Source organism: Nelumbo nucifera, chromosome 1, assembly GCF_055504915.1.
Source record: "Nelumbo nucifera cultivar China Antique chromosome 1, China Antique-T2T, whole genome shotgun sequence".
In the NCBI taxonomy this organism is placed as follows: domain Eukaryota; kingdom Viridiplantae; phylum Streptophyta; class Magnoliopsida; order Proteales; family Nelumbonaceae; genus Nelumbo; species Nelumbo nucifera.
The window spans coordinates 82,262,192-82,287,767 of NC_142649.1; the positions used below are offsets into that span (position 1 = coordinate 82,262,192).

General features: G+C 39.2%; 1 protein-coding gene across 1 annotated transcript in view; it reads right to left on the bottom strand.

Moving 5' to 3' along the window:
- LOC104599597 (vesicle-fusing ATPase-like) overlaps window positions 1-25,576 on the bottom strand; it is a 133,869-nt gene that overhangs the window by 57,019 nt on the left and 51,274 nt on the right. Inside the window, exons 8-11 of the mRNA XM_010262210.2 lie at window positions 25,263-25,362; window positions 25,132-25,187; window positions 24,803-24,868; window positions 24,598-24,680 (exon numbers count right to left, since the gene is read on the bottom strand). Coding sequence (XP_010260512.1) covers window positions 24,598-24,680; window positions 24,803-24,868; window positions 25,132-25,187; window positions 25,263-25,362 — 305 coding nt within the window. The remainder of the gene's footprint in view (window positions 1-24,597; window positions 24,681-24,802; window positions 24,869-25,131; window positions 25,188-25,262; window positions 25,363-25,576) is intronic.

Consider the following 25,576-nt stretch of genomic DNA (forward strand, 5'->3'; position numbering starts at 1 on the left):
GGTGTTTTTATGAAAAAACTGAGAACAGGAGGGCGCTTCCTATCAGCTAAACCCAGAATGCTCCCCTCTCCTTAGCAAACCCTAGGGCACCTTTTAACCCATTCTTTTCATCCTTAGCAAACCCTAGCCGCCCCTAGTTATTTAATTTCCACCCACCATCTCTTCTAATATCCACCATTCATTCTAGGGCGCTCTCTTTGTAGCTTTTAAATCATAGGGCACCACCTAACTTCTAATCCTCACCATTCAGCCCCTAACCACTTGATCTCAACCCTCCATCCCATCCTCTATCTCCACCATCCACTCTAGGGCACCACCCACTCCTTTTAATCTCCACCTTTCAACCCTAGGTGCCTCAATCTCCTCCATTCATTTCTGGGTGCCCAAATCTCAGCCCTACATAATATTGGGCACCCTCTCCTTTTCCTATCAGCCCTAGGCTCTAGAACCATCCTAACCCTTCATTAGAAACCCTAGGATGCTCATAACTTTGCTAAAACCCAGCTGCCGCCCCCTTCTTTCTCTCTAATCCCAGTTGTGTCCACCCTTTTCTATAAAAAGGACCCATGGGCTCCTGAGAAGGGGTTGGATTCTGTCCCCAGGTAAGACAGAAGGCTGATCTTAAGAAGTTCAAGGATAGAGGAAGAGGAGAATGCCTAGGCAAGAGGAGGGGTTCTTGCTTGCAGTTCGCCAAAGCCACTACTGCCACCTTTGGAATTGGATCCCAACCATTAGTCTTAGATTTAATTTTTGTTCTTTTAAATCCAATTTCATTATTTCCTTTTTGCAATTTATTTTCATTCTATTTGATCTTCATTTCCTTTTCTGCAGATCTAGAATTCATTCAGGTAAGATGGAAGGCCTAGCTTTAGAAGTTTGAGGGTCGAAGGAGAGATCCGGAGACTGCTACCTTTGATCGGATTACAATTTTTTTTATTTCATTTCCTTCATTTATTTATTTTTATATTTATTTATTTTTCTGCACGTATAATTTATGCAATGTTCAAATTCTATCTTTTTTAGTTTAATTAATTAATTTTTATATTTCTGCACTTCCCTCTTGTGTTCTCTTGTTTGGATTTGAGTACATATTAATTTTTCCCTCGCTTCCCTATGGATATGACCCGTTCTCATCATTTTACTACGTTAGTAATTGCTTGAAAATCAGAAAAAATTTATACATATTAAAACTGGTGTTCCGAAGTGGTTAATGACACGCTTCGAGTCACACCAAAAGCACTCCAACCAGCCCTTAACAAACAAACAAGAGGCAGAAAACAGAGGACTTCCAGAAGATTCAAACAACTCCTATAGTGCAAACATAATCGAAAGACCAACCAACATGGTAAAGTGAGCAACCATGAATTACAAAAGTTATATAAAATTCACATAATTGTTGATAAGATTTCATTAAAATTTTCTTTCTTTTAAAGTAGACAAAATTATTATGAGATTCAATAGATAGAGACTCCTCTCCATATATTAAAATTTATTTTGAGCATTATGTAAATCAATGAAGAGCTCTTGTTATAGTTGATTCCTTTTTTTCATTGGCGATAGCTTGGCATTATTCTATGGTATTGTGAATCAAGTTTCTTTACATAAGGGTATCATTGTATTTTTACTCTATTTTCACTAGAAACAACAATAGAAACACAATGAAATGAGGAGAAGAGAAAAGGAAGAGAAAAGAGGAAAGAATGATTAGAGAGCAAAAATGTTGGGCTGGTGGAGTGGTTACAATAAAAAGGGAAAATTACAAGAGTGCCCTTGGTAGCACAAACTAAAATAAAACAGTACAAAAAAACTAAGCTGACAGCACACTAACAGCACTCCCCTTCAAGTTGGGCTGTAATGTCAATCATGCCCAACTTGTCACATAATTCATTATGCTACAAGCATTGAAGCCCCTATGTGAGAACTGAGAACATTAGCAAGTTGCTCCTTTGAGCTAACATATAGAGTTTAAAATTCACCCTTCTCAAGCTTCTCCCTTATTAAATGCTTGTCCACCTCCACATGTTTTGTCCCATCATGAAGGACAAGATTAGTTGCAATGTTTATGAGTTATGGCTGCCTTGTTGTCACAGTAGAGAGACATAGGACTATCAACGTCAAACTCCAACTCTCCTAACAAGTTCTTTACCTAAGCAACTCAGCCACCCCATGTGCTAGAGCCTTATACTCAGCCTCAACACTCGACCTTGCAACTACATTTTGCTCCTTGCTCCTCCAAATCACTAGGTTTGTCACCCACAAAGGTGTATTACCCACTAGTAGATTTCATGTCATCAATAGCACCTGCCCTGTCTACATTTGTATAAACTTCCACACTTAGGTGCTTGTGCTTCTTGAAAAATAAACTAGTTCCCGGATACTTCAAGTACCTGAGGACCCTCTCAACAACTTCCAAATGAGGTACTTTAGGGGAATGCATAAACTAACTTAGAACCCCATCAGCATAGCCAATATCAAGATGTGTTATAGACAAGTACAGTAGTCTTCCCACTAACCTTTGAAATTATTTTACATCCTTCAAGGGTTCTCCATCGCAACCACTCGGTCTATGATTAATCTCAAGTGGGATATAAGATGGCTTTGCACCAAAGTTTACCTTTCTCCCCACCCCTTCTTTAGCAAGTGTATCAACAAAGGCATTTGCATCTCTTCTAATCCAATTACAAGCCACGTCTATCCCTTGTAACAGTTTCATGGTTTTCCTCTTCTCATAAATATAGCACCACCATACAACCTTCTCTTTTTTTTTGATAAATGAGTGATATTTTATTCAAAAAAGAACAATATGATAATACAATACAGACTGCCCAAGGAGAGGCACGAGCTGGTACCTCTCCTAAACAACAACAATGTATTACATCAGACTAGGAAATGAAAATTTATAGAGCTGCCCAGAATAAATGTTCCCTTGATGCCCCTTGCTTAACTAACCCATCCACTATGGTGTTAGCTGTTCTACCCACCCACTAAGAATTAACAGTCATGTTTGATGAACCTACAATTTATCTATATTTTATGAGGTTTTTGCATGAAATTTTATGTCGGTTTAATTAGTTTTTGCCCTGTTTTTAGCTTAATTGCAATAAAAATTTCAGGGGCAGCCAATTCGAGAAAAAGAAGACAAAAGCAAGAAAAGAAAGCCCAAAATTTATCAAGTTCAGCCCAGCCCAGCCTTGAGAGCAAGGGAGTTTTCATTCGGCCCAAGTAGTGCAAGCTAACTCTTTGGAAAACTCAAGGGAAGAAGCCTAGCAAGATGGAAATTTTGGCCCAACCCAGTTTCAGCCCAAAGAATAGCCTAGAGTGCAGCCTACATGTGCTCAAAAACAAGCTAAGTTGCAGCCCAAATAGCAGCCCAAGGGGAGCTAGGGGCGGCAACTCCTAGAAGTTTCTTGAAGAGAAGGAGGGAGCACTCTAGAAGGTTCATGAGGGGTGTAATACACCCAATTCTAGAGACTTCAAGAAGAGGCAAGAGCTTCCTTGAAAGCCTATATAAGGAGGCCTCTAGAGGGGGAAAAAGGGGTCCAACATCTGATTTCAAACTCTCATTGAGCTCTTGTTCTAAGAGAGAAGAAGAGAGAGAGAGATAGGCGCAAGAGAGGAGAAGAGAGGAGGAACAAGCAGCTTCAAGAGAAGAAGAAGCTGAACTCGAAGGGGGAGAAAGCAATTGGAGATCAAGGTTTCATCCTCACTTGATTTCTCCACAATTTGGTAATCGAATTCAGCTAAGATTTATGTAATTTCTCCATCAAATTTTCCTTTCTTTCTGTAATCAAAGCTTGTTTTATGTAAATTCAATTCTGTAATTTGTTTTCTAAGTTCATTCGAGTAAAGTAGATTCAATCTTGAAGTTTCTTGTTTGGAATTTCAATTGTGGATTGTTGGCCGAACTGCTATTCTGAAATCTCAGATCTGAAATTTCAGATCATGAATTTACAAGGTCTGAATTGCTATTTTCCAATCTCAGATCTGTAAATTCAGATCATGAAATAGTGAGATCTGAACTGCTATTCTATAAAATCAGATCTGTGATTTCAGATCATGAACTTGTAATACCTGAATTACTTGAGAAAGAATTCAGGTAGCTTTAATTCAGTCTGGCCGAATTGCTCATCTTTCTTGGAATTCCTAGAGTGCTTGAAAAAGACTCTAAGAATTCAGATTTGCCAATCAAGAGCCGAATTGAGTGCAAGGTTAGAGATAACTTGCACAATTCGGTTGGTGTTCATTCAGCTGAGTTGATGATCATCCAGCTGAAATGAAGTCCTAGAATTGCTAGATTTGAATGCATGCATGGGGATTAGATTCTTGCTAGAGATAGAAGAACCGTCACTCATACATAGATTGAACATGCACTTGAAAGAGGCTGTTCATTGCTTTGGGATTTCACCAAACCAAGGCTAAATCCTATTCTACTCGAATTGCCTAGAAAACTAGTTGCTGAATTTATTTTTCTATGCATCTTTAGCTTGTCTCCTCACTTGCATACAAGGTGTTTGGTCCAATGTGTTAGAAATAACTTTGTAGTTAGAATTTCAGTTCTTCATTAGTTTTACATTTCGGCTGATCAGATAACAGTAGACTGATTTATTACTAGTAGTTGCTACATAAGTCCTCGTGGGAACGATACTCTACTCACTACTCTATTACTTGAGTGGCTAGTGCACTTGCTAGTGTCACAATGAACCACACATCAATTTTCCTTGAAAACCAATTAGATTTCCTCAGAAGGCCCCTGTAGCACCAAATAACTGAATCTGGATTTTTTAACCAACCCACAACAACTTTGGAGTCTCCAATAATTAGATTCTAAACTCCTAACTGATCTGCAATCTGAATGCCCTATATTGCCGCTAGAAGCTCATCTCTAATAGAATCTCCTATACCCATGGAACCTAAGAATAAAGCTAAAATATTGCTTTCTTTATCTCTTACCACCCCTCCTATCCTTGAGGGACCTGGGTTGCCTTGGCTACTACCATCAAAATTCAACTTTGTTCAGCCTTCAGAAGGAGGCACCCACACAGCTGGTACCCTGTTCTTCCTGGTACTACTACTAGCCACAACTATCCAGTCCCTCCAAATGTCATTAAAAGAGAATATGTGAAAGGAGTCCAAAGATCTCAGCTAGTGGATTGTCCTAGTCAAAATACAATTCTTTACATTTTGAATATTTCTCTCCTCTTGGAAAAGCCTCACATTTCTTTCTTCCCAAATTGTCCACAAAGCAGCAGCTCTAATGCACCTACACATTGTTTTACCAGTTTTTGGGGGCCACACAAAGAAGGAAGGGTCAAAGATCTAATCTACAACTGTAGTCAAATTCCACCTACACCCAAACAAGGTAAAGATCCAACCCCAAATAGCAGGAGAAAAGGAACCGGTTGAAAGTGAGAGCAATCCTCACCATTAGCCCTACAAAGTACACAACAGTTAGGAGACAAACACATGGAAGGCCTTCTCTTCTACAAGTAGTCTAAAGTGTTGATTTTTCTATAGAACACCTCCCAACAGAAAATAATAATTTTAGGAGGTACATGTGTAGACCAGATCTCCTTAGCTGGAAAACCCAACTATCCCAAGGAAGAGCAAAAGGACTTAAAGAAAGAGGCACACGTGAAGTAACCTTTTGGATGAGGGGACCATAGTCTCACATCAGATCTAAGAGGTTCCAGAAAAACACTTCCAAGTAGTGACAAAAGGTCTGAAACACAAGAGTTCATGATCCCTCAAGCCCTTACAAAACCCAAAGTCCTAATTCAGAGAGGATGGAGAAACAGGAGTTGGAAGAAACTGAGAGATTGCTTTATCCTTGTAGAGAGAAAGGGAATAGAGAGACAGGAAAATGTCCTTAAGAGCAGAATTGCCCACCCAGATGTCTTCCCAAAACAAAACAGAAGTACCAGAGTTAACATCATACCTAATAAAATTGAGGAATTGAGGGAAGATACTCTGAATTGCTTTCCAAGGAGTTGCCAACGTGGCCCGATGTGATACACTAGCATCCCATCCATTTCCCAAACTGCCATGTATACTATCTATCACCTCATGCCACAGCCTCTCCCATTCTATGGGCCACCTCCATAGCCATTTTCCTAAGAGGGATTTATTCTTTAAAACTAAATTCCCTTGACCTAACCCACCCTCCTCTTTCCTCCTACAAACTATTCCCCAATTTATTAGATGATCTTCTTTTTCCTCCCCTGGCACCCAAAGAAAATTTCTCATTAATATCTCTAACTTCTTGGCCTCCCTAATAGGAATCTTGAATATAGAGAAGTAATAGATTGGCAGATTTGCTAGGGAAGCTCTCAGTAATGTTACTCTACCCCCTAAAGAAATATAGTTCCTCTTCCATGAAGTTAATCTTTTCTCAAACATTTCCAGAACCGGGGCCCAAAAGGTTCTCTCCTTAGGATTGGCTCCTAGAGGTAGACCTAAATATTGTAGGGGCCAAGAGGAAATGGGACAACCTAGACACTCAGCCACAGACTCAATAGCCCTCTCATCCATTTCACACCCACCATGCAACTCTTATCCATGTTTATTCTTAGATTGGAGACCCTTTCAAAGTGTTGTATTAGAGATTTGAGGTTCCTTATTGTTCCCCAATCATCCTCTTCACAAAAGATTATTAGGTCTTCAACAAACTGTAAGTGGGTCACCTTGATACCATTCCTTCCTATCTTCCAACCTCTCACTACTCCTTCCATGTCTAATATAGAGATCAAACTGTTGAAAACATTTGCGACTAGTGTGAAGAGGAAAGAGGAAAGGGGGTCACCTTGCCTCAAACCTCTAAAAGCTGGGAAAAAATCCTTGACTATCCCATTAACCAAGACTAAAAAATGGCAAGAACTTATGCAGACCTTTATCCAATTACACCATCTAACTCCAAACCCACAAAACCCTAGGACATCTAATAAAAAACTCCAATCCACAAAATCATAGGCCCTTTCTAAATCCAACTTACAAACAAAACCTTGATTTCCAGACTTTCTCATGTCCTCCACACACTCATTAGCTATTAGGATCTCATCCGTTATTTGTCTCCCCTGCACAAATGCTCCTTAAGCTTGACTAATGATGGAGGGCAGAATTACTTCAATCCTCAAAGATAACACTTTAGCTAGGATTTTGTAGATGCTAGTCACCAACTAGATCGGCCTAAAATCTTTAAGATTTTTTGCTTCTTTCTTAGGGATTAAGTCTTTGAAAGTAGCATTAACTCTAGGGCTTACTTTATTATTGTCCTCAAATTCCTTAAACACATCACAAAGGTCTTCTCTTACCACATTCCAACAGTCTTGAGAAAAAGCCATGGTGAAACCACCTGGCATAGGAGCTTTGGATCTGTCCATTGAAAACATTTCATGCCTAATTTCCTCTTCTTCAAAACTTCTCTCTAACCAGATTGCTTGCTCTTCAGACATCTTGGGCCAATCTAAACCTTCCAGCCTTAGTCTATTATTCAATGGCTTCCCAACAATTGATTTGAAGTGATCCATAAACACTTTGGCTATCTCATCTTGGTTTGTGACTTCCTCTCCATCCACTTCTAATTTGGTCACACAATTTTTTCTTCTCCCATTAGCCAAAGCATGGAAGAATTTTGTGTTGTTGTCCCCTTCTTTGATCCATTTGTGTTTTGACTTTTGCCTCTAGGAAATTTCCTCTCTAAGAAGAACTTCCAATTCCTTCTTTAAGCTTCTTCTCAAAATCCTTTCTTGCTCATTCACAATTCATTGAGATTCTTTGGAGCCTAGATCATCAATCCTGGACAACAAATCATTCTTCTGTTCCTTTATCCTTCCAAAATGCTCTTGATTCCACTCTTTAATCTTGGCTCTCAATCTCCTCAACTTTTTGTGGAACCTAACACCTTTCCACTTTACCCCTCTCAATTCTTCATTCCACCACTCACCAAGCGTCCAAAATCCGGATGAGTTAGCCACATATTCTCAAATCTAAAGGGTTGTGGCCTAGAGCCTAGAGTTTCTTGGCCTAATTGGATAGGGTAGTGATCAAAAGTAACTCTAGGAAGAATTCTAGGCACCAGATTCCTCCAATGGTCCTCCCACTCTACATTAAAATGGAATCTATCAAGTTTGGAGCAAAGGGGGTTTTCATGGAAATTAGACCAAGAAAAATTGACTTGTAAAAGAGGTAATTCCTTTAGACCATAGGTGTTAACTAAGTCAGTGAACTTTCTCATGCTTGTTGTAATCGTTCTTTGGGGATTATTTGATTCATTACAGAACTTGATTACACTGAAATTCCCCCCAGGCACCATGGGCCATCCCACAAACCTTGTATTACATACAGCTCCTCCCACATTTGATTCCTTTCTCTATAATTATTTGGCCCGTAGACATTAGTTAACACCCAAGTGAATCCATCCTCCACATTCTGAATTTTAAAGACATAGAGAATCTCCCTATAAGTTCATCCACTGATTCTACAATATCTTCCCTCCAAAAAATAACTATCCCTCCTAGGTCTCCCCAAGAGGGAGCTGAAGTCCAGCAAACTCCTCTTGATTTCCACACACTTCTGACCCATCTTCTATATAATTTTGCCAACTTGGTTTCCTGTGTTGAGGATGTAAGGGCATTTATGCCCTTTCATCCTTTTTGTATTTGGGCACCTATTCAAGGGCCCATATGTAATTTCCTTAAAATGTTAAGAAAGGCTCTTCAGGATGTGAACAATAACACACCTTTGTTCTTTGACAAACACTTCTTCCTTTCTTCTTCTTCTTCTTCTTCTTCTTCTTCTCGAGTGTCGACTACTTTAACTTGGTATCAGAGCATCGAAAGATCAAGGAGAGCATCTGCCACTGGCCGTGACTCACATACAAACCTACTGACATCAACACACCACCGATTGACATCAGCAGTCCATATAGTTGGTGGCGTTCATTTGCAGTTTTGACACCCCTTGATGCGCCTCTTTTTTAGAGGAATTTTGGTATACATTTCATGGAGGCTTGAAGCTTTTTTTACATTTTCTTGGATTTTTTAGATGAAATTGGCAAAAATTGTAGATTTGGAGTTTAGGGCTTGCATGCTTGCATGGTGGGATGGTTGCTGTTAAACCCACTTGCGTTTGAAGTGTGGTAATTTTTTGAGGTTACAGGAAGCAGCCTCATATTTTTTGGAGCCCTAAAACTTTTTTTGGGAATTTTTGTCTTCCCCTATTTTGCTGCCAACACCTTCTTTTCTTCTGTTTATTGTTGTAGCCCATGTTTAACCTTCAAGGAAAGGTGTTTGGATGTTCAACTAGTGTTGGGAGATTGTGGTGTTGGTGAGAAAAGTGTTTTTAGAGGGGTGGTGATCAATGGACTCACACAAGGATGTGTACGTACCTACCTATGTCTTTTTGGGAAGTAATGACAGTGCTGGAGAGCAAATTACTACTATAAAACTTGATGGAACAAATTTTCTTGAATGATCCCAATCAACTAATCTCATAATCGGAGGAAGAGGTAAGCTTGGGTTTATTACTGGTAAGGAAGCTAAGCCAAAGCTTGAAGATCTAAATTATTACAAATGGGAGTAGGATAATTTGTTGGTTATGTCCTGGCTGGTATGCTCTATGCAGCCTCATATTGCCCGCAACAATACGTTCCTTCCAACAGCTAAGGACATTTGGGATCAACTTATTCTCAAGCGAAGAATACAGCTAGAATCTATTAGTTGCGAAGAGAAGCATGTAATATGTGACAGGGGGAGAAATTGGTGCCCATGTATTTATTTTCCTTACAATCAATTTGGGAAGAAATGAACCATTTAGAAGCTTTGGAGTAGAAGGATCCTATTGATGTTGAACAATACAGGAAGTGCATTCAAAAAAACCAAGTCTTTGATTTTCTTGCTAGACTAAATGTCGATTATGATTTCACCAGGCAACACATCCTTAGTGCTAATTTTGTCACTCTCTATGGCATATTCTTTGGTGCAGGATGAAGAGAGTAGGAGGATTGCCATGATGCAAGTTCTTGTCAATGAGCACACAGTTCTTGTGTCTACAAAACCCAAACAAAGTTCTAGTAAACCTAAAGATGTAGTTTATGAATATTGAAAGAAGCCAAGACACACCAAGGATAGGTGCTGGAAACTAAATCCCCACCTAAAGCCTGAGAAGTTTAAAACTGGAAAGAAGGTAAATGCTCATGTTGCTACAACTAGTCATGATTCTCAAACTCACATGCTTGAGGGAAATTATCCTACTCAGGCATCTACTCATGACACCTCTGATGTAATGGAAAAATTGAGAGGCATCTTTCTCCATCTTGAAAAGAGTGGGTTGCTTACATCTACTAGTTCACATACTCCCTCTAGTGCCTTTGCAAAATCAGGTACTACACTTACGTGTCATAACTCATCCTCTAGCTCTTGGATAATTGACACAGGTGTCAGTGATCATATGACTGGTATGCCTTCCTACTTTACCACATATAAAATTTTTCAGGGAAAGGTAATATTACTGTTGCTGATGGATCTCAAACCCCAATCTCGGGTTTCGATGAAGTCAAACTTACCAACAACCTTTCTCTGAAATCAGTTCTCCATGTCCCACAACTACATAGGAATCTCCTATCTGTTAGCTTTCTTACAAAGTCTCATAATTGTTTTTGTTGGAACGTTAGCTTTATTATTATGTTTGTATTTTGCTGAGTTAGGGTCCATTTGGAAAAATTAAAGCAGTTTTTTCTTTTGTTTTTTATGCTGTAACTTAAGTAGGGGCATGGGTCCCTTTCCTTCTAATTATGGTCGCCCTATATATATTAATATAAGCTGGCGCCACCAGCACTGTAGCAGACTCCAAATCTCTCTCTTCTCTTCTCTCCTATCTTCTCTCTTCTCTCCTCTCTTCCTCTTCTCTTCTCCTACTTCTCCTCTCCTTTGTTCGGCTGTTAATATAGTATCAGAGCGGTTCTGCTAGGTCTATGAGCAGATCGAACAAGCTTCAACCTACTGTCTTCTTCAACTGAAATAAAAAAAGTGTAGACCTATGACTGGTACATATTTTTTTAGCATTTTTTTTCCTTTTCCTTGGTCGTGTACCAAGAAGAAACTATATGACTCTAGACTACTAAATGTTTTTTGAGAAGCTATGAGGTTCAAACCTCTTTTAACCTGATCCCATGTCTGAGAATTCAGATCTGTGGGTTGTGGATGACCTGATCTTTTAACCCTTATGGTGTAACCATATTGGTTTATGACCCCTCCTAGCAGTCGATGCATTTGGGGTGTCTGGAAATTGGAGTGTGACTACTAGGTCAGATCAATTCTGAGATCACCCTAAAATCTTGCCTTTTTTGGACAATCTAGGCTGGTTTGTGGTCAAATTGTGTCCAGATTGCAGTGTGTGCATGTGGGCTTCATCCTTGGTGTTTCTAGGACTGTTTGTTTGGTGATAGGAGAGATCATAAGGTGTGTGTAAGGTCTGAAAGGTGTTTGAATCATGTCCTTTGAGAATTTTGCAACTTCAGGAATTTTAGGAGTTCAAAATGGAATGAGTGGGGGGATGGATATGAGTTTCCCCATGGCTGTAATCCCCTTTGATGGACTGAACTATCTTGAATGGTCTGGGGGAATTAAACTTTATATTATTGCTAGAGGAAAAAATGGGTATATTAATGGTAAAATCAAGGAACCAAAGATTGGTAGTGCTGAATATGACAGATGGGACCAAGAAAATAGCATGGTTATGTCATGGCTCTTGGTTTCCATGCTGCCACAAGTAAGGAAGACCTTTATGTGGGTTGAAACAACTTGTGAAATATGAGAACAAGCAAAATTTACCTATTCAGAACAGAGACACTATGCAAAGATATATCAATTACAAGCAGAATCCTCCACTTGCAAGCAAGGGGAGAGGAGTCTCTCAGTGTACTACTATTCAGACTTGACATCAATTTGGAAGGAACTGGATCATTATCAAAATGTGAATTGGAAGTGCGATGAGAATGCAAAGGCCTACAAATCACTTGTTTCCCAGCAATGGGTATTTTCCTTTCTTTTGGGGCGGAATCCTATATATGAATCCATGGGGTTACAAATCTTAGGAAGTAAGAACCTACCTTCAGTCCAAGAAGTTTATGCCCTAGTTCAGTCTGAAGAGAGCAGAAGAAGTGTGATGAATTGTTCAAAAGGGGAACCGATTGCACTAGCTGTCTGAGGGGGTACAAGTTCAAATGTTGGAGGTTCTTTTAAAAAGAGAGATTCACAAAAGAGAGTGGATGACAAAGACAAACTTTGGTGCACTCACTGTCAAAAGTCTAGGCACACTAGAGACACATGTTGGGATCTTTATGGCAAGCCGAAATGGGCTCAGGAATTGAGTAAGAAGTCTGATCCAAGTAAGAAGCCAACCCAGCAGAGTCAAAAGAAATATAACTCAGCAAATGTAGCATCTCAAGAGACTAGTCCCATGGTACCCCAAGAGTAACACTTGGGTTTTGACCCTAAGGAAGAGATCTTCAACTCTTTTCATGAACACTTGGAATTATATGGTAGGAAACTTCACCAGATGAATTCTGGCCCTACTCCTTCTACCTCCTTTGCATCTACATCAGGTAACACTACCACTGCCTTCCATGTATCATCTCATACATCTGATTCCCCTTAGATAATTGACTCTAGAGCCTCAAACCACATAACTGGTAAGTCAAATTTATTTCAGGCATATAACCTCCTCTCTGGGAGATATAAGGTGAGACTGGCTGATGGGTCTTATTCCACCATAGACGGGCAAGGAACCATCTCCCTTTCTCTTGGTCTTACCTTCTCTAATGTGTTGCGTGTTCCTAAATTACCTATCAATTTACTTTCCATTAGTAGTATTACTCATTCCTTGAATTGTTTAGTGAATTTTCCTTTTTCATGTGTGTTTCAGGATTTGACCTCAGGGGAGACAATTGGTAGAGGAAGCATGGTGGATGGCCTCTACATGTTGGAGAATAAAGTTGGTCTTATGGCTACAGAGTCTTTAAGTTCTTCTAGTGAGAGTCATGCCTACTTGTGGCATAATCATTTTGATCACGTTTCGTTTGAGTCTTTAAAACTTATGTTTCCTGAGTTGTTTAAGCCTTTGTTAGTTAGTAAATTGCAGTGTCATACGTGTCAATTGAGCAAACATTGTAGAAATTCCTTTCCTTGAAAAAATAAAAGATAAATTTCCTTTTCATATTGTCTATTTTGATGTTTGGGGCCCTATTTCTCTACCTACTAAGACTGGATATAAATATTTCATTACTTTGATCACTGACTACTCTAGATATACTTGGGTGTATCTTATGCGATCTATAGATGAAGTGCCAAAGATTATGAAAAACTTTCAACGAATGGTTTTCTCTCAATTTCAAACTAAAATTCACATTTTTCAGTCGGACAATGTAAAAGAGTACTTCCATAGTGACCACATGGAGTTCTTTGCTTCGTGTGGATCTCTTCATCAAAGCTCTTGTGCTAGGACACCTCAACAAAACTGTGTTGCTGAAAGGAAAAGTGCTCATATACTTGAGGTAGCTCGTGGTTTATTACTTCATATAAAGGTTCTAAAACATTTTTGGATGGATGCAACTATGTGTGCTGCATATATCATCAACCGTATAAAATCTCGATTACCAGAGTATAAGGCCCCACATCAACTATTGTTTCTTATAGCTCCGTTGTCCCCTATTCCAATGCATGTCTTGTGTTTTTTCCTGGTTTTTCTTGGTTATCCATTATCTCAAAAGGGTTACCATTGCTATGATCCTGCTTCACGCAAGTACTATGTCTCTATGGATGTATCATTCTTTGAGTCAACCTTTCTTCTCGGTTTCTCCTCAGTGGGAGAGTAGGGTTGAGGAGATACACACTCAGGTTCAACTACCTCCTCTTCCCGACCCTTCTCTATTTTGGGTCTTTCTTCGCCGCCATAAGAGCCAACAGAGTTCAAGAGTTATAGAACCTGAAACAATGCAACCAATATAATCAGAATCTCTAGAGGTAGATCCTCCTTATCAACTAGGTACACTTGTTCCCACTGATATGCCTAAATCTCTTAACATTGATCCTCCTTTTGTTAATGATCTTGATGTTCATATTGCTAAGAGAAAGGGTGTTAGGTCTTGTACTACTAATCATCATATCTCTCACTTTGTGCCCTATGATCATATTACACTTTCATACCGTGCATTCCTTTCCTCTATTGACAGTGTCTCTGTTCCTAAGAATGTAGTAGAAACTTTATCCAAACCTGAATGGACAAATGCAATGAAGGAAGAAATTAATGCCTTACACAAAAATGGCACATGAGAGTTAGTGGATCTTCTTGAAGGGAAGGAACCAGTGGGTTGCAAGTGGATATTCACAGTAAAGCATAGAGCTAATGGTTTTGTAAAAAGATACAAAGCTAGATTGGTGGCCAAAGGGTTTACACAAGTGTAAGGAGTAGATTATGTAGAGACCTTTGCTCTAGTAGCTAAGATGAATTCAATCAGAATCCTCCTTTCATTGGCAGCTAACCATGATTGGGAACTTCATCAGTTGGATATCAAGAATGCATTCTTGAATGGTGACCTAGAGGAAGAGGTTTACATGACTCAACCTCCAAGTTTCTGTGCCAAAGGTAGTGAGCAAAAGGTGTGCAAGTTAAAAAAATCTTTATATGGGTTGAAGCAATTACCTCGGGCCTGGTTTAGTAGGTTTCATTTAGCAGTGCAACAAATGGGATTCAAACAATGCCAGTCATATCATACTTTTATTTGTGAAAAAAGGTGAAGGGAAAATTGTAGTTTTAATTGTCTATGTTGATGACATAGTAATCACAGGAGACTGGAAGACTAAAATACAGAAGCCGAAGAAATTCCTAGCCACTCAATTTGAGGTGAAAGATCTAGGCCCCTTACGTTATTTTCTTGGAATTGAAGTTACCTGCTCAAAAAGGGACATCTTTATTTTCCAAAGAAAATATGTACTGGATCTATTAGAGGATACAGGCAAGTTGGGAGTGAAACCAATTGATTCACCCATTGAACCCAACCATCAGCTAGGAGATAGTCTGGGGGAGTGTTTGAAAGATGTAAAGAAGTTCTAGAGACTTGTAGGGAGACTCTTATATTTGTCTATGACCAGACCTGATATTGTTTATGCAGTGGGTATTCTTAGTCAGTTCATGCATAATTTTAAGACAACTCACTTTGAAGCTGTAGAAAGAATCCTTAAATACCTCATGAAGTTCCCAAGAGCTGGTTCCAGAAACATGGGCATTTGAAAGTGGAGGTGTATATAGATGCTGATTGGGCAGGGGCAACCAATGACAGAAAATCTACCAGTGGGTATTGTACCTTTGTAGGAGGAAACCTAGTCACCTGGAGAAGTAAGAAGCAAAGTGTGGTGGTTAGATTCAGTGCTGAGGCAGAATACAGAGCCATGTCTCATGGAGTTACTGAAATGATGTAGATAAAAAATTTGTTAGGCAAACCTATGTCACTCTACTGTGACAGCAAAGCTGCTATCAACATTGCTGCTAACCCAGTCCTCCATGATAGAACAAAACATATTAAAGTGGACAAGCATTTTATTAGAGAAAAACTTGTGAGCGGAGAAGTGTGCACTCCTTATGTTAGTTCAGAGGAACAACTTGCAGACATCTTTACCAAGGGCCTTCAACACGTGTGGCACAATAATTTGTGTGACAAGTTGGGCATGATTGACATCCATGTCCCAACTTGAGGGGGAGTGTTGGAATGTTAGCTTTATTTATTATGTTTGTATTTTGTTGAGTTAGGGTTTGTTTGGACAAATTAAAGTAGTTTTTTCTTTTGTTTTTTATGTTGTAACTTAAGTAGGGGCACAAGGCACCGCCAGCACTATAGTAGACTCCAAATCTGTCTTCCTCTTCTCTTTTTCTACCTCTCCTCTCCTCTGTTTGGTTGTTAATAGGTTTGTAACATTCTTTCCATCTTATTGTGTCTTCTAGGATCTGAGTACGGGGAAGACGATTGGCAGTGGACATGAAGCCGATGGAGTTTATCTTCTTAATCAGTGTCCAAAGTTTGGGTTAATGTGTCAGTCTGAGTCTTGTCATGATGAAAAACTAAGTCAATTGAAATTGTGGCATCATCGTCTTGGGCATGTGTCTTTTGGTCCATTAAAGTTTTTGTTTCCTAGTCTGTTTTTGCTTTCCATTTAATACATACTGATGTTTGGGGACCTTATTCTATTCCATGTATGGGTGGTTATAAATATTTTATTCTCTTTGTTGATGAGTACTCGCGGTATACCTAGCTATATTTGATGAAGAGCCGAGATGAAGTTTCTTCAATTATAAAAGGCTTTTTTAATATGGTGGAGACACAATTTGGAAAGAAGATTAAGATTACTAGATTTGACAATGCCAAGGAATACTTTGAGAATCACTTACAAACTTTCCTTGAAGAGAAAGGAGTAATTAACCAAAGTTCATGTCCTCATACCCCCCAACAAAATGGGGTATCAGAGAGGAAAAACAGACATGTGGTTGAAGTTTCCAAGGGATTGTTATTCCAGATGCATGTCCGAACTCGATTTTGGGGGTATGCTGTACAAACAGTTGTATATCTTATTAATAGACTTCCTTCGCGGACCCTTCATCTCCAGTCTCCTCATCAGCTTCTTTTTCCTGATGAGGATACCTTCCACCTTCCTCCTAAGGTCTTTGGGTGTGTCTATTTCATCCATGACATGAGTCCATCTAGGTTGAAATTTGATCCAAAGTCTATTAAGTGTGTCGTCTTGGGATATTCTACAATCCAAAAGGGTACCATTGTTATGACCCTCGCTCTAGAAAATGGTATATGTCCAAAGATGTTACATTCTTTGAGTATACTCCCTTCTTTTCCTCTTCTCGTCCTTCTCTTCAGGGGGAGAATGCTAGTGAAGATCGGACTCCTTTTTGTATACCAAATCCTTCTCCAACTGTAACTGGTATTGCCAATCCTTCTCCTTCTCCCCTTCCTCCTTGTAGTGGTAGTAATACTCCTCCTGTGCCTCCTCCTATTCCTCGGTCTTGGCACTAGTGGTTTGTTAGACGAAAAAAGATAATGACTCCAGAGATTGAATGTCCATTATAATCTGACTTCCTGGACTCAGGTAGTCTGGATTCTGAACCACTTCTTGTTTTTGATACTTGCGGTGAACCTAAGAGCCTCCTAGTGTGGTTTTTGACCTTAACCTTCCTATTGCGGTTTGTAAAGAAAAAAGGACATGTGCTAAATATCCTATCTCAAATTATGTCTCTTATAATACCTTATCTCCCTTTTATTGTGCCTATATCTCTTCCATTGCTTCTTTTTCTATCCCTCACAGTGTTACTGAGGCAGTGCAGTTCCCTTATTGGAAGGATGCTATGAACTAGGAAATGGAGGAGCTTGAGAAAAATCAGACATGGTAAATTGTTTTTCTTCCAATGGGCAAAGTTCCTGTTGGATGTAAGTGGGTTTACACAGTGAAGCATAAAGTTGATGGCTCAATTGAAAGGTATAAAGCTCGACTTGCGGCAAAAGGGTACACTCAATCTTACAGCATTGATTATCATTCCTTAATGGCAACCTTCAGGAAGAAGTTTACATGGAACTTCCTCTTGGAGTGAACATCCCTAGGAGTAAAGGAAAGGTTTGTCGTTTGAAAAAATCCCTTTATGGCCTTAAACAGTCCCCTAGAGCTTGATTTGATAGAATTAGAAAAGCTATCTTAAAAATTGGCTTTTCTCAATCTCAAGCTAACCATACCTTGTTTATTAGGAGAGTGAATGGAAAAGTGACTATGCTGATAGTATATGTTGATGACATTGTTATCACAGGGGATGATATCTCTGAAATTGCTGAACTAAAGTATTTTCTTGCTATTGAATTTGAAATTAAAGATCTTGGAAATCTTAAATCTTCGGTATTTCCTAGGGATTGAGGTCGCAAGGTCAAATAAGGGCATTTATATTTCTTAGAGGAAATATGTCATTGATCTGCTTCAGGAAGTAGGGAAATTGGATTGTAAACCAGATGAAACTCCAATTGATCCCAATCATAAGTTGGGAGTTGATGATGGAGATATCCTTCCTGGCAAAGCTGTGTATCAAAGACTTGTCAGTCGCCTTCCTCTACTTGTGTTTGACTAGACCAGATATATCATATGTTATGAGTGTGGTTAGCTAATATATGCACAAGCCTAGATCATTTCATATGCAAGCAATGAATAGAATACTAGCCTATTTGAAAGGATGTCTAGGAAAAGTGGTCTACTTCTGGCTTTTGTACCTTGGTGCGTGGTAATGTTGTATCTTGGAGAAGTAAGAAACAATCAGTTGTGGCTTGATCTAGTGCAGAGGCAGAGTACAGAGCTATGGCTCATGGAGTTTCCAAATTTTTATGGCTGAAGAACTTGTTGACAGAAATGGGAGTGCAGATTGATACTCCAATGATATTATATTGTCTTAATCAAACAGCCATAAACATAACCCATAATCCTGTTCAACATGACTGTACAAAGCATATAAAGGTTGATCAACATTTCATTAGAGAAAGAGTTGCCAATGGAGAGATTTGTTTACCTTTTGTGAGGTCTGAAGATCAATTGGCCGATTGTCTTACTAAAGGTGTCTCCAAATCAAAGCTTGACGACAATTTGAACAAGCTAGGCATGACAAATATCTATGCCCAGCTTGAGGGGGAGTGTTGAGGATGTAAGGGCATTTATGTCCTTTCATCCTTTTTGTATTTGGGCACCTATTCAAGGGCCCATTTGTAATTTCCTTAAAATGTTAAGAAAGGCTCTTCATGGTGTGAACAGTAACACACCCCTGTTCTTCGACAAACTCTTCCTTCAGGAAAACAGACCAGTTGCTTCCTATTCTTGTCAACTCCGAAAGAGATATGAAAGAACCTTTTATGATTTCTTCTGCATTGCACCGCATATCTTCTTCCCACTTTCGTGGTGATCACTTTCCAGCTTCTCTCCTTCCCTCTTGCACTTGCTTTTTCTACAAAATCTGTGAACCATTCTATCACGTCCAAACCTATCTTTAGCACTAAAGCCTTCTTAGCTCCCTGATTTTCAAGCTAATCTTCCCTCTTATTTTTAGTTCCTCCAACAGAAAGCTTTTCGCCTCCACCTTTAGAAATCTCCTCCATCGATTGGCCTCCACAAAGTTCTCCATCTCTTTCTTCTTTTAAAACCTACATTATCTGTTTTAATCTGTGATCCATGACTCTAGCCTCCTCCTTCTAGAGCCAGCTTATTACAAGTTTTAGGTCACCTTCAATTAATAGCTTCCTAATGTTCATCTCCTTTGCCTTTTGAATTCCTTCCATAATTCCCATAATTTCAGCCCTTAAAAAGTGCCCAACTCTCCGAGAAAAATGCAATGACAATTCCCTCCTCATTCCTGAACACTCATTCAATGCCAAACAGACCGAGGTTGCCTTCACTACTACCATAAAAGTTGAGCTTAACAGCACCTCTAGGGGGTGGGGACCATTTAGTTCTGACCACCACCCTAAGGGGGATGAACTAACAATCTCTCTCCAGTTTCTCTCACCCCCAGAAACATCGTTGAATAGCTCCTATAATTTCAGCCAATGAATAGCTCAGAAGTGGCACAATCATCTAGAGAAAAAGAAAAGTAAGGGTGGAGTGGAAACCTTGAGAAGGCATCAAAGTAAAGCTGAATTTTGATGGGAGATCCTTTGGAAATCCGGGCATGGCTGGAATAGGTGGTGTGGTTAGGAATTTTGTAAGCAGAATATCTGTTAGACAGTTTTGTATGCCCTTAGCTTCAATCAGAATGATGTACTTTATGAGTTTATTGTAAATGAATAAAAGTGCATATTTGGTTCATGTTCCCTTGGTATGTTTCTGTTTAATACCCTTAAACTGCACACTTAATGAGACTCGTGTTAGTTTAGAATGTTCATAGCCAATGGGTCGGTCTGGGGAGACCTATCCTGATAAGGTTGACACTGTGGTGCCATCAAGTCGGTTGGGGTGGCCTGTCTCAGCTGCCAGGGTGAGACCCTAGGCACATACAGTGTAGGATTAATTGAATCTTTGAACTTGACCAGATTTCCAGTATTGCCCTGGACCTTGGAATTTGATGGGCAAAACTGGAAAGTTACACCCGACCCCTAGACTCGATTATGATACTGCATTAGGTGTCGGATTGGGCTGTCTTTGATGTACCAATCAGTGAGATCCTTAGCGGGGGTCAAAACTTGGGTATGTTGGGACAGTCTGAGAACTCATCTAAGTGGGTGATCATAGTGACAGGATCAGCCCCTTTGTCGGACAAAGGTAATGATCGGGGATGCACTCTCACTGATGGAAACCAAGACTTCCGGTAGCCGATTTCAACCATTGATATTTGTTTTGCAAAGTATATTTTATATGAGATATAAAAGTATATATATATTATGGTTTCTAAAATGTTTGTAAGAAGGTTTTAATTCCCGGGATCCATATAAGTAGAGAGTGCAACACTGTTCCTTGCAGCCGAGGGAGAAGTCCTCTTTTGTCGGGCAGTGTATGATCATTATGGGCTGAGAGGTTATTTGTAAGACCATTGAGGGTAATACCTAATGGGCTAATCTTGCATCTGCCCACAGTCCCTAGGTGTTACAAGGTGGCTTGGCCCAGGGACCACTTAGGGTAACTGTTGGGCCCATAGAGTCCATTTGATGGGTTTCAGGGGGGTGCACTGTCCATAACAGTGTATTCGACCAGGCCTTGTAACAAAGGCTGGGTCGAACCCATGTGGCTGATGTGTAGATCAATGCTTGGGTCCCACGCCATACAAGGAAGCCCAACTGGGCAACAGTTAGGAAGGTTAAGTGAGCACATAAGCTTAATGGGCCTAAAGCCCGTTTCGAACTGGGCTATTTAATTAGTTAATTATGGGGCAAATTCTGAGATGGATTAGTAGATAGGATAGGGTCTTGACCCTATCCACTCAGAGAGTCTAGATCTGAATGTGATTCAGATCTAGAAACCTCCTAATGAGATTAGGAGAAAACTAATCTAATTTGCAGATAAGATAAGGGTTTATCCTTATCACCTAAAGAGAGGGCTGATCCAAATATGATTTGGATAAGCAGGTCCTAATTGGATTAGGAGCTGATCTTTTAGGTTAACAAAAGAAGGAGGGGGCGGCAGCCTTTAGAAGACACATAATCAGATCCTCTTCAGAGCTGAAATCACAGAAGAAAGAATTAAGCAACCCTACAGAATTCTTTCTTGACGCCTCCTTGTTCTTGCCACCCTGTTTTCCAGTTCGATCTCTAGTTGTGGGAGAAGTCAAGATTCAATCTTGACATCAGTTCTTTGAGAAAGAATTGATAGAAAGTTGTGCTCACATGCCATCCTGCTGTTTCTTGCGAATGATAGAATTCTTGGAGAAGAATATTGCTGATTCTGCTCCACCCTGCATTGCGCCATCTTCAGTGGGAGCAGTCTTTGGATCCTTCCTTGGGCGTGAACACCTTCATTGGGGAATACTATTTCTCCGTATCAGGTATAATCCTCTCCTACTCCTTTTGGTTCAGATCTGGTTCAGTTTATGGTTCAAGAATAATCCTTGAAAATATGATTTTCTAAATAGGGAATGCGATTCCTAGTTGAAGGGAGAGAAATTTTTTTTTGAAATTCGCTCCCTTTATTTCGCAAGATTTGGGCATCCATACGATGGATCTCTCATCCCTTCAATATTGGCTCTTTATTCAAGTCCCATTGGAGTGGTGAACTCATTGAAAGCTAAATTGTTAGCTTTGCTACAAGGTCTTAGGTCTTTGGTTACAACTGAGGTACAAACAGGTAGAGGTGGAAGGAGATTCAAAATTAATTGTTTCATGGGCTAATGGTAGCAGTCAGACTCCTTGGACTCTTAGGCATGCTTTTAAGGAGGTGGAAAGTATTGCTAAGGACATAGCTTTTGAGTTTAAATGGGTGAGAAGAAATGCAAACTAGTTGATTCCCTTACTATGCAGGGATTTATGAGATAGCATTTGTTTTGGGCCGCTATGTAATATTAAGTGTAACATTTTGGGGTGGTAATCTTTCCTCTTTGTATTAGCTTTTATCTTCAATCTTATAATAAAATTTCTCTTTACTAATAAAAAAAAATCTGATATTCTAAGGATTTCCTCTTCTTGCAAATTAAGGCCCACAAGATAGCTTTTCTCCAAGTTGACCCATAAATTAGATAATTCCTCAATAGAGCTTAGAAGAAGTTTTAAGTTCCTAAGGACCTTAAGGCTACAGTCATCACAAAAATGAAAGGCCTTAATCCACACTCCCCACCTTTCCCCCAACCCAAATATCTACATAACCTCAAGAAGGAAAGGCCAACTCCACCAAGTCGTAGGCCTTCTCTAAGTCTAGTTTGTAGATAAAATTTTTCCCTCTTCTTTTCTTCTCAGCTACACATTCATTTGCCACTAAAATCTGGTCAACTATCTGTCTACCCACCACAAAGGCACCTTGAGCTTGTGAAATTACTGTGGTTAACACCCTTTTCAGTCTACCCAAAAGAACTTTTTCTATTACTTTATAGAGGCTACCACCAAACTAATTGGTCTAAAATCCCTTGGGTTTTAGCTTCCTTTTTCTTAGGCACTAACACAATGAAGGTAGCATTTGGTCCTGGTGAAACTTCCCCTTTTTGGTGAAATTCATCAAACACTTATTTTAGGTCCTTTTCCAGAATCTCCCAACACTCTTGAAAAAATGCCATGGTAAAGCCATCCGGCCCAGGGGCGTTTGATCTTACAATGGAGAAGACAGCCACTTTGATTTCCTCAATGCTAAAAGGCTCCTACATGGCTCTAGATTGAAAATCTGTCACCCTATCTCATACCAATTCAAGAAGTTCTTTCCTATTCCCCTCCATTCTGGAAAAGGTTCCCTTGAAATGATCCATAAAAACTTTATTCTCCTCCACTTTCTAAGGAATGAAAAAACCTTGTGTTCCCGTCCCCTTCCAGAAGCCACTTACATCTAGATTTTTGTCTTCAAGAAATTTCTTCCCTTCTTAGAAGATCTTTTAGTTTCATCTTTAGCTTATAGTACTCTTCTCTTTCCTCCTCACTAAAGTCTCTTTGTGCTTCTTTTCTATCCAATGCCTAAATCTTGGAAGAAATTCTTTCACCTTCCCATTAATATATCCAGCCTTTCCCCTTACTTAAACATAAAGTTTTATGCCCTTAGACCACCCCATTTAGACAATTCAAGGGGGTGATTAGCATATGAAAGATCATACTATCAGCCCCTACACTAGCTATCCCTTGGGATGATATAACCCCACAAGTAGCAGAATCATCAGTTGCCATCAAGACAGGTTCGACAAATACCAAATAAAGAAGCTGAAATACCGAAAAACAGTCCACCCCTGACTTCTAACACTTACGATCACAGATAGAAGTACAAAAAATATCAATCAAACTGCTGAAACACTAAGAAACCTATTGGAACACCAATAACAGATAGGAGTCCCAAAAACTTAAATTTTAACCACTATCAGTCTACACACCACATTCAGCAATAGGGAGCTGCACATACCTACTAGGAAGGAGTCACACACCCTTTACACACATGCACGAGGCACACACCTCCAAAAATATCCCTTTCATAGCATCAAACTGTTACCAATTAGTCTCCCTGGTACTACAACCAAGAGAGAGAACAAAAAAGAGAAAAATTATTGGTCTGACCAGGTCGATTAGGTGTGCTCTTCTTCACAATCCAAAAATAGAGAATTCTGGGTGAGAAAAAAATTCTGGATGCTTCTACCACCCAGAACCTTGCTCTGATACCATGTTTTCACCAAAAAACAACAGTAGGAAGCAGAGAGAGAAGAAGAGGAAAGAATGATTAGAGAGCAAAAAATCTGGGATGGCGGCACCCCTTCTATTATTTATAGTAGGCTGACTGCCAGGTCAAACAGTTTGATCGCGAGTCATATAAATAGTATATAATATATTTTGAAATTTATAACACATGTAAAAGCTTACCTATTCCTCGAAGCTAAAGCTTTGAACCTATATTTTAACAATGTATCAGCCCATTTGAACCTAATGCTTTTTATGTTTAAAAAAAAACTTAAAGCATTGTATCATTGACCTGCCAATACAATATGTATCAGTTGATATGGGCCGATACATTGTGAGAAGGATGCCTTGATGCATAGAATTTTTTCAGTAAGGAATTCTTCCCAAGATGTTGGACTTGATATTTTGTTTTTGCCTGCATTCATTTTTGTGGGATATTTCCCAATAGAAACCAAAGTGTGTATTACAATCACCAAAAGAAAAGGTTCTGTCAATAAAAGCAGGAAAATCCTTGTAAAAGGCCTACTATACAGAATTCCAATCCACGATTCAGCTATCTCTTCAGCAAAAAGATGCAGCAGGAAAAAGAAATACAAACACTAATCACCAGACACCATCTTTTCCAGTTACTAGTTATTTATTGTCAAAAAACATGATTCCCTTAAAATCTAAAGAAAAATTTCACAACATTAAAACGATCCTGCACAGAATAAAGCACAACTACACAAACAGATTACCTTAAAAGGGCTTCATCAAGTAAATCCCTTCTGTTGGTCATACCAATGAGCAAAACATTATTCAACGATTCCACCCCATCTATCTGAAAAACAATTACTTGTTTAGTCAAACCAATGACATATACTAGTAGAAGCATGTTAAATTATAAGAACGTCCAAATGATTCTACCAATTGCCAAGAAAGAAAAAGTAAAATAAAACCGACCTTTGTAAGAAGCTGGTTCACAATGCTATCATGAACCCCAGTACCATCTCTAGTTGATCCTCTTGACTACAAATGCAAAATAGAGACATCAATCAATGCTAAATAAATTCTAAGAAATGCTATCATGAAATCCAGTACCATTTCTAGTTGAGCCTCTTAAATTCTAAGTAGCATGAACTTAAACCAAATGAGTAGTGCATAAATAAAGCCAATGGAAAGGTTCAACTGCTACAATATTGCAAGCTGCCACTAGCACTACATCATTATCTTCATCAAAGTACAGCTAGAAAAAAGTATATATCATTTGGTAGAATTCTTAAATCCCCCACCTTACAAATAGCATCAATTTCATCAAAGATGATAACATGCAATTCACTCTCATCCCCTGAAAAAAAAAAAGAATTATATAATGGAAAAATAACCAATAAATTCATTTGGCATATAAATCTTAACTACTGACCACGAGCCCTCTGATCATTCTCAGCATCAGCAAATAGATCCCTGACATTCTTTTCGGTTTCTCCAACAAATTTGCTCAAAACTTCGGGCCCATTCACAACCTAAAGTTGAAAGAAAAATGTTACAGCCAGATAATAGAGCATGAATAAGCATTCATTGCTTTAATGCAGAGAGAATAACATAATTCAGAATGGTTTTGTCAAATTTTAAACCATATTGTTAGTGTCGAATATGTAGGGGTATTTCTGTCTTTATACTTATGTTTATGTGCCGATGTATAAGATTATGTTAGATTTAGTGTCCCTTACTTAAGTA